The 10,036-nt window shown below is 54.9% G+C and overlaps 1 protein-coding gene across 1 annotated transcript; it reads left to right on the forward strand.

The window, feature by feature from the left end:
- Positions 1-847: 847 nt before the first annotated feature.
- Positions 848-9,583, forward strand: LOC308647789 (alpha-1-antichymotrypsin-like). The gene is made up of 5 exons (XM_081292267.1): positions 848-959; positions 3,655-4,259; positions 6,999-7,272; positions 8,483-8,633; positions 9,146-9,583. The coding sequence occupies exons 2-5, from the start codon at positions 3,665-3,667 to the stop codon at positions 9,341-9,343; spliced, it is 1,218 nt and encodes a 405-aa protein (XP_081148393.1). The 5' UTR covers positions 848-959; positions 3,655-3,664; the 3' UTR covers positions 9,344-9,583.
- Positions 9,584-10,036: the final 453 nt, after the last annotated feature.

Here is a 10,036-nt window from a genome sequence, read left to right on the forward strand (position 1 = left end):
AAAGCGTTCTGCTCTGGGTTTTATGTGGGGGATCATGGATTGCTGAGCACTGGTGTTGCGGTTACCAAGAGCTTTCCAAGTTGGAGTGACTTGGACAGGAAGGGGGACAATCCCTGAGACAGGTTACTTTAGCAACAGGTTGGAGCAGGGGCAGGTTATCTTGATAAGGGGGAAGAAGGACTCTGAAGGAATTAACATTTCAATTCCTCCAATCTCTGGATCTGACCCTTGCCTTTCTGCCTAATTCTGGCTTCAGGATCAGGTCCTGGCCAGAGGAGGCCCCCATGACACATAGTACCTGGGGACAAGGACTCCACAGTGATTGTGCTCAGATGAGGTCCCTGCCACCCTATTTCTTGGTATACTTCTGGGGAGGGGCAGAGCCCTGAGACCAACCCTTCTGGGGGAGGATTGCTCAAAATGCAAATGGAGATCTAGAAAAATAAAGTCCTGTATTTTTAAACACTACATCTGAGTTTGCATGGAGATTCATATCACACCCCCACAAAGATACACTCGGATAGGAAAGAAATGACTTAAAAATATACGGAAATGTTAGCTAGGTCCCTCTCTGGGCGATAAACATCTGGGGGATATTTTTGATGTCTTCTTATTTTCTGGTTTTCTCCATGTTTCTCAGTGAGCATTTCATAAACAGAAATCACACTAATGAGACCATGGTTTTAATGTCGCTTTTTGATGTTAGCAAAAGTTAGGGGCTATTCCTGTAACTAGGTTGTTCTGCAAGATCTTATAAATCCATGTTACCAGAAACTGGTGTCAGGGCATTTCCAGTCTGAAAACAGAGCCCTCCCTTGTCCAGGTCAACATTTCCTAAGCAGGGGGAGGAGTCCTAGCGGATAAATAGGCTTGGGCCTTGGGGAGAACCCTGCACTCTGCAATCTGGGGCCCCGGCTTTGGATCCTCCTCTGATTCCAGCCAGCCAGTGCTCCTTTCAGGTAATCCTGAGGCCTCAGCCTTCTGTCTGGGAGCCAAGGGCTCCATTTCTCCAGGATGGGGCTACACCAGGCCTGGAACGTGTGAGGCGGGAGGGGGCCGGGAGTCCTGCAGGTAGCTGCTCGGTGGCAAGGGGGCAGCACTGGGGCTGCCCCTTCCTCTCCCAGGGGAACCCTCTCCTCCCCCAGGGCTGTGTTTTCAAGCCCACAAAGAGTGGAGGTGCTTCTGGGCAACACTGGTAGATTCTTTGTGCGGAGCCAGCTGGAGTCTGGCCCTCAGGGGGAGGAGGTGCCCTCTCCTGGCACAGGGTGTCCTCTCAGAACCAGAACAAAGAACAGCTATGATGATTGGAGTGAGTCCCTCTGGGCAGAGGCAGCAGACCCAGGGGTGATTTTAGGGTCCCTGTGAGAGCTGCCTTGGGGTGGGGACTTCACTTTCCCACCAAGGCCCCAGGGCCAAGCAGACAGACAGGCTGCATCTCTGTCCTGAAACAGCTCAGAAACAGCCAGACCTCCGACATGCCCAAACTCACCATCCGTCCCCTCCTGAAATGATTTGTGTGTAAAATATTATTTGATGCTTTTCCAAAGAAATGGTTGCCTCAGCCTGAGAGTACGGTCAACAAAAAGCTGACCAGTACGGTCAACCAAGTTGCCACAGTCCCTGGGCCTGTCTGAAGCCACTTCCATTTCCCTGGTGACAGCAGCTCAGTAACCCCCCTCCCCCTCCTGTTCCCTCCCCTTCTCCCTGAATGCTGGGACAGAGTGGGCAGGAGCTGAAGGTGAGCTCCCTGTTTGCTTTGAGCTCGGCCCTCTCAGTCCCTGGTCCCTAGCTCAGGGAGTGTGGGGAGGTGACCCTCTGGAACACATTTTATGAGCCAGGGGCCACACCTTCATCATGGACCCTCCCCAAGCCACTTCACAGGTAGAGACAGAGACAGAGGCCAGATTGGGTTAGTCACTTGTGTGCTGCTGTAGGAGACAGGAGGCAGGACCCCAGACAGGAAACAGGAAGCAGGTTTAGTGGCCGTAGTCAGGCTCAGAGGGCAAAACTTTTCCTGTAACCAATGAATCCCCCTGAATCCCGAATTCAGGCAGTTTCAGAACTTTATACCTGGTGTGTAATTGGAGGGGCTCAGAAGTTCACAATCTGCAGAAGTTCACACAAAAGCAGTTCTTTCTTTCACTGGGCAAGTTAATCCTTTAAGGGCAGCACCTGAGGAGGGGAGTTCTTCTTCTCCCCTTTCTCCCCTCCCCTACCAGCTGTTATCACAGAGCTCAATGAGTAACCTCTTTGAAATGTAAACATCTCTGGCCCAAGGCCAGCAGCCTAGTGAAAAGAATCTGTTTTTCTCTTCACTCTCTGCATTTGCAAACACACTTTTACAAACTATTCTGTATGTTGTTATTTATATGAGATAGTCCATAAATGTTTGTGCAAAACTAGTAAAGAGTGTTGGGCACCTGGAGTGCTGCTCTCTTCCAGCCCGGTGGCCAGGTAAGAGAGCAACAGGAAACAGGAAGTTTAACTACATTGAACTCTTTTGTAGAGACTCTTCTGCCGATAGTCCTAAAATCAATTATGGGGAAGATTTCTGGTGAAGCTTAATTAGGATTTCCTGTGGAGGAGGGGGTGCCACTGCCCTGCCACCCAGCAATCACCCAAATGAAATCCAGCCCAGATCAGAAATTCTGATGCATGTTCTGCTCTCCCTCCAACAAGAGGTCTTCCCAGGCCTTGGTGGAAACCACCACGTGGTAACCTGGCAGAGGCTGAAAAGAGCAACCTACCTGCTGTTGGCTTTTACAATCACCATTGCCAGGGCCGCCAGCCTCCTCCGGGCACCACTCCGGCTATCTTCTGAGTCTCCTCCCAACTCACCCTGGCTAAACCAGGCACCATGCAGTGGAGGGTTTGCCCAGGATCATACAACTGTCATCTAAGGGAGGTTCCAAGGGAGAGATCCTGCCTTCCATCCCCTCTGCCTGGGGCCTGCTGGCTGACAGGAGGGGGCGCATTCTGAGTGTCTCAACTTGTTCCCGAAAGAAGCCTCCACGCAAGACAATTCACCGGGGAGAGTTCTACTTTATTGCAAAAGGCTGTGGGCTTATACAGATCTAGGGAGAGATGGCAGGGCTTAGGTAAATGGCGGGCCACCCATTTATTGGCAAGTTCTTCTAGATATCAGTTCCGGAGCCCACGGAATTAGTTCTTATTGGGGCTAAGGTTCCCCGCCAGCGAGATTTGAAATACTGGCGCCCGCGGGAGAGTTTACACCCGCGGGAACTTTTCACGCCAGTGGAAACAGGGGAATATAGGAAGAGAAGGTCCTTAGGCGCCATGTTGGGGTTTTTTTTCTGGGGTGCAGCTGCTGTTACACTTTTCCCAACAGTTCCCACCTGCATGCCTCCACCCACTGGTGCCACCCTGGCACAACCCTACCTCTCTGCCCAGTTTCTCCACTGCGAAAAATGACCAAGTGACTGTAATTACCTTATGGGCGAAAGGTAATTACACTGGGCAAGTTAACCCTTCAAGGGCAGCTCCTGAGTGCACACTGGGTGCCCAGAGAGCACCTAAAGGGAGGGGGGGTCACAGCGCCGGCAAGGGACAGCAGAGCAGGGACAGAGTACAGGCAGGGGAGGCTGTCAGGGTGCCACCTGGCCCTCTCAGACTTAAAAGATCTTTGCTTTTCAGAGTGGAGAGAATGTCCCCCCTCCTGGCTCTAGGGCTCTTGGTGGCAGGGTTCTGCCCTGCCGTCCTTTGCCACTCACCTGGCACACCGACTCCAAACACCCTGAGATTTGCCTCCAACAATGCTGACTTCACCTTCAGCCTCTACAAACAGTTGGCTTCCAGGAATCCCCAAGAGAATGTCGTCTTCTCCCCACTGAGCATCTCTACCGCCCTGGCCTTCCTGGCCCTGGGGGCCCACAACACCACCCTGAGGGAGCTTCTCCAGGGCCTCAAATTCAACCTCACGGAGATCACGGAGGCGGAAATCCACCAGGGCTTCCAGCATCTCCTGCGCACCCTCAGCCAGCCCAGCGACCAACTGCAGCTCAGCATAGGCAATGCCATGTTCGTCGAGGACGATCTGGAGCTGCTGACCAAGTTCACTGATGATGCCCAGAGCCTATATGAGGCCCAGACCTTCCCCACCAACTTCCAGGACCTTGACGCTGCAGAGAAGAGCATCAATGACCATGTGAAGGAAAAAACCCAGGGGAAAATCGTGGACCTAATCAAAGGGCTGGACCCCCAGACGGTGATGGTCCTGTTAAATTACATCTTCTTTAAAGGTGAGTGCCGGCCTGGGCTCAGAGGAAAGGAACTCCAAGCTCTAAGCTGTCTGTCCTGGCTTGGAGAACCAGCCACCACTAGAGGGGAGGTGTCCGTGGTGTGGGGGACTTGGGCACCAGACCCCACTCTGTCCGTAGGCCTCATCTTCTCCCCTGTGGCTTGTGAATCACAGTCTGTCCTTCCAGCACGCGACCTCCACGCATCCCATTAACCTAGGTGAAACTCACTCAGCCGACGAAGGAAGGGGTCCTCCTTCCAAATTCCGTCAGGGTAGGCAGGAACCACAGCTTTGTCCTTGTCCCCATGCTGCTGAATGTGGACAGGAAGACTCTCTGCCTGTGCCCTCTTGGGCATCTCTGACCTACCCACCCAGGGTAGTCCTTATCCTGGCTCGGCCTCTGTCTCTAGAGGGAGTCCAGGCAGGCCTGGGGCCATTTCTCAGGGGAAGATAAAGATGGCCCTGTGGGGCCTGGCAGCCCTGAGGGTCCAGGACTCTGGCCCGCCCCCAGGGAAGAGGCTCTGGCAAGGGCACTATACAAGGCCGCGACCCTTTCTCAGGTTCTAATTGGTCTAGTGCCACATCCCATTGATGGGAACCCAGCTAGGCCAACCTCAGCCTGTAGTTCTGAAGGACAGAGGATGGGCAAGGAGATCCCACCAGTGGCCCAGATACAAGTAAAAGAAGAGATGGGGACAGAGAAAAGGACCACGGAGTCAGGGAGCGGGTGGACTAGGCAGAGCTCCGGGGAGCACTGTCCCCGGGCCTGCAGGTGCGTCTGTAGAGGAAGGCCGGGACCAAGCCTCCCTCCTCTACTGGTCCTGGCCTGATGTGCTCTGTTGATCTTCGAATCTCCTTGTTGCTCCTCCTAACACCTGTCCCTTTGTTAGGACCCTTTCCTTCCCAGCCACACGCCAACCACCCCTGCCTTCCTATCGTCCCTTCTTCCTGGCAGGACTGGTAACCAAGTGGTCCGTGGAGTGCCCAGGAGCTGAGTGTGCTCCTCGACCTGGTGGGGGTGGAGACCTGTGCCGCCCTGCCCTCCCATCCTCCTGACTGACAGACAGGACCTGGAGAGTGTGGGATGGGCCTGGTCGATGCTGGGGCTGCAGCATGGACAGCAGGGACAGGCTCCGGACAGCTGATGAGCACTGGCCCCTCCCCCTCCCGCCCTGTCCTTCCTCTTCCTCTGCACCCCGCTGGCAGAGGGTACACAAAGGGTACACCAGAGATGCCAGGATGCAGACTGGATGACCTGAGGGTGCCAGGCGGGGCCTGGAGCCAAGAAAGAAAGACTTTGCCAGAAAAAATGGCTTTCTTTTCTTCTGAACCCAGACAGACTAAGAGAAGAGCCCCCGCCCCTCCCAGGGAAGTCAGTGGTAGCCTGTGAGACGACAGCAGGGAAGGGGAGGCCTCAGGGGACCATCCTGGGAGGGCAGGAAGGGGAGCCCCCGCCCCACAGCAGGGAGAGAAGTTTGAAAGCTGGTCGCCTGGCACCGAGTGACAGGAAGCCCAGTGGCTGGGTCTTCAGTGTGAGGATCTTTTATGCCAGCCTGGCAGGGGTCGTCGGGCTGCTTGCCGCTCGCTTGGGGAGCTCTACCAGCCACAGCAGTCTCATGATTTCAACTGGGCAGAATTACAAGCTCAGCACTCATGATGGAGTCCCCGGCCCGCACCCCTAATAGGTCAAGGAGAGAGAAAGCTGGGATCCGGCACAGACCAAGCTGGTGGAGAGGTCATGACAGGGGACCACCCAGAGCCCACATGCAGTAACACCCAACCCTAGAGTCTCTCTTTCAACCCCAGAGGATAGGAAGCCGTGTCGAGAGCTCAGAGATTGGGACTGGGCACCCAGCACCAGCAATCATTGGCAGAGAGCCTGGGCACCGGAGTCAGCCTGGGGCAGAAGGTGGCTGGTTCTCAGAAACCAGGGTAATCATCAAGAGGGAAGGGCAGACAGAAGACAGGGCAGGGGCACAGGCTGGGCCCAGGGCTGCCGTGGGCTGGAGAGGGCAGGAAGAAACACCAGGAGGGCCTGAAGGTTAGACTAAATTGCAAGTCTCCACGAGCCACAGCACAGAGGCCACAAGGCTGGTGAGGCTCCCTCGTAACGTGGGGGCCACTGGGTCCCGAGCCCAAGGAATCCTTGCAGTTCCAAGTCTGTGGGTTGGGATGGGAGTGGGACCAGAGACTCAGAACCCAGGGCAGGCCGGAGCTGGATGCCCGTGGTCCATGCAGATGGACATGACCCACGTGTATGTCAGGGAACCACAAACTACACTTCCTAGCCATGGCCGTGGGCTGTCCAGTAACCCTGACCACTGAGATGTCACAAGTGCCCACGAGCTTTATTCTATGGTCACACTTGGCCCTGAGTCCTGCCTCCTCACCCCTCCTGCCTGGTTCCCACTGTGAGGCCTTCTCTATCTGCCCCTCAGCAACTCTCAGGGGGCGCCCCATCTTTCCTCTCCTGTTTTCACCTCTCTCCAGCATCCCCTCTTCCCAGTGCCTGGCGACCTGTCATCTGGCCCAAGTAACCAGGTCTTGGTTTCAGGGTCCCCTTTCCAATCCAGGCCCCAGGGTCTCCCCTTTCCCCCGTGGCTTTTCCACTTGCCAAGGTATTTTCCCAAACCCAGGCAGGGCCACCCCTGAGAGGGACCCTGAGTGGCTGGGGGCAGAGCTGGGGTGGAGCACAGGTGCCCTGGTGCTCACGGTCTGCGACGGCTTGCTCCCCCTCTAGCCAAGTGGATGACGCCCTTTTACCCCGGCGATACCTCCGAGGCCAGGTTCTACTTGAACGGGAAGAAGTGGATAAAAGTGCCCATGATGAGCGCCGAGGACCTGCCCATACCCTACTTCCGGGACAAGGCGCTCTCCTGCACCGTGATTCAGCTGGATTACGCTGGCAATGCGAGTGCACTCTTCATCCTCCCTGACTCCGGCAAGATGCGGAAGGTGGAGGCCATGCTGCTCCCAGGCACCCTGAAGAGGTGGAGAAACTCGCTGCAGACGGAGTGCGTATCCCCAGGACTGGAGCTGACGGCGCCCCTCCATCCCAGCCCCTAGGGCCCTGTCTCCCTCCACCCCAGGGTCTCACCAGGGTCCAGTGACACAGTGGTGGAAGAACCCATGTGGGGACAGAGGTTATCCGAGGCCACTCTTCCCTTTGCTGCCTGGTGGCTTTAGGCCAGATATTTTAAGAGGACATCAAAGGTAACCAGGCTTCTTCTGACTCAGACATGTTCTAAGTCACGAGGCGTCTCCAGCACCGTCCCCGACCCTCACCTGCTTTCTCCTGGCCTCCGCCTCTTGAAGGTGGAGCTCTTGTTCTGTGGTCCTTGTCCTCTTAGGGTGACTTTGAGAACTGGATGGGGGCAATAGACAGGAAAGACACTTACAGAACAGAGAAGGCAAAGATCTGCCTCAACACAGACTTGAGGCCACAGCCCCAGCCCCGAGCACCTCCAGAGTGGCACCTGCTGGGGCTACCTACTCTCAACCCTCCTCACACCAGATCCCTGGAGACCCCAGGACACCTGGGTCCACTTGTTTTTTTTGGAGAGGGCCCTCCCTGTCCACTTATTCTCACCTTCCAAACTCTCCCTTTCCTTCATCTTTGATTAGTACAGAGCAGATCTCAATGAAAAGTTCTGAATATTCATCAAAGACATACTATTTACAAAACTCTGATGTATCTGTGCACCTGCCCAGCCCATGCTGGGTGCTCAGAGATTTGAATGAGCGAATGAATCCAAAGACAAACAGGATGCACCCATGGAACTCGGAGTTCAATGGGAGACAGAGCCTCATTGTATTGAGCAGCTGTAAGACCAAGCATACAGTGATAAGTGTATTAAGGGTGCCAGCGCAGTGGCGCACGCCTGTAATCCCAGCATCTCGGGAGGCTGAGACAGGAGGATCTCGAGTTCAAAGCCAGCCTCAGCAACACTGAGGTGCTAAGCAACTCAGTGAGACCCTGTCTCTAAATAAAATACAAAACAGGGCTGGGAATGTGGCTCAGTGTTCGAGTGCCCCTGAGTTCAATCCCGGGGAACCCTCTCCAAAAAAAAAAAACACAAACAGTAACAAAAGAAATCAAGGAAGAGAATATTTTTCCTGCAAGAAGGGGTAGTGGTGGAGGAAACTGGGGAATCCAGTGCTGCAGTGGGGGAGGATGGCCACGGAGTCAAGCGATGGTCAGATCTCACTTTTCTCATTCCTTAGGTGGATAGATGAGCTCTATCTGCCCAAGTTCTGCATCTCAAGTGACTTCAATCTGGAAGATGTTCTTCGCCAACTGGGCATCAGGGAGGTCTTCTCCAACCAGGCTGACCTGTCAGGGGTCACGGGATACAAGAACCTGATGGTCTCTAAGGTGAGTCTGTGAGCTCCGGGCAGTTCATTCTCCACGGCTAAACCTGAATAGTGAAGGCCAGGGTGGACGTTTGGGGACTCTTGAATTTGTACAAATAACTGTATTTCTCAATGTCCGATCACCCTCCCTGGGTCTCCACCAAATCCTGAAGAGCCGGGCTACAGCCCAGCCCCTCCTGCAGTGTTGCGGGCTGGTCACCCACCCCCAACCACACACACATCATGACAAGACACAGGAGCCCTTCATGGGGAGGAGCCTGGGCCTGGGATCAGACCGCAGCAGACACTACCCCATGCTAGACACCAGTGGAAAATAAGTGCAGGCTTCCACCATGAGCTTTTCCATCTGTGGGCACAGACTATTCTTAGGTAGTCTGCAGGGCCTGTCAGGACAGTCATGGTAACAGGCAACAGCAATGGTTACATGACAATCGCCACGGAAACCTGTGATGCATCAGTTCCTTAAAAGCATCAGGCAGGCTGCTTCCCTCCTGCCCACTCCTGTCCCCGCAGGTGATCCACAAGGCTCTGCTTGATGTGACTGAGGAGGGGACGGAAGCGGTTGCTGCCACTGGAGTCAAAATGGTCCTCACATCGGCAAAGATAGGCACAAAGACCATTGTGAATTTCAACAGGCCCTTCCTGATGGCCATCGTCCATGGAGATGTCATGCTCTTTATGAGCAAAGTCACCAACCCCAAGCAAACCTAGAGCCCTCTGTTGAGTAGTGGGACACCCACTAGGAGCCAGGGATGGAAGTCCAGGCATGGGTCTCTGGACACAGCCTGGCTTTGATGCAGAGCACCCAGAGTTGCCTGGCCCTTTTGCTCATCCTTGGGAAGGTGACGGCAACTGCATGTGTGGCTCCCATATGCACAGAGACTCTGGGGACTGTGGAGCTCTGAGGCTCTGAGGTCTCCCGACAGCAATAAACATCTTCCTGTGCCTGGACTCTTTCCTTGTGGTCCTTCTCTGCTGACCATCTGAATCCCTGCTCTGCCTATGTCCCAGAGTCAAGCCCCCTGGCCTCTCACACAGTCTCATCCCACCCCAGGGTCTGGGCTGCTTCCTTCATCTTTAGCAGATTGGCCAAACCACACAAGCTTGTGACCAAGGTCACCAGGACCTCAGACCAGGGCAAAGTGGAGACCCTGCTGCCCTCTCTCCCATTCTGGCCTCCAGAGTCACCTGGTCCCAAGGCCCAGTTTCTGCCCACCTACTGCCCCTTGTAGGGACTCCTGGTCCTATCCACATAGGGACAGCCACTGACCCTTTGCTCCTGCAATTGAGGGGGGTCTTCTTGTGGGATCTCCTCCTTCTGCACCCCAGCATCCCCCATGAGGGGAGAACAGTTATGTTCTGTGTTCCCAGACTGAGTGCTTCAACTGCCTCCCCAGTTCCAAG

Source organism: Spermophilus citellus, assembly GCF_964194105.1.
Source record: "Spermophilus citellus genome assembly, chromosome: 4".
NCBI lineage: Eukaryota > Metazoa > Chordata > Mammalia > Rodentia > Sciuridae > Spermophilus > Spermophilus citellus.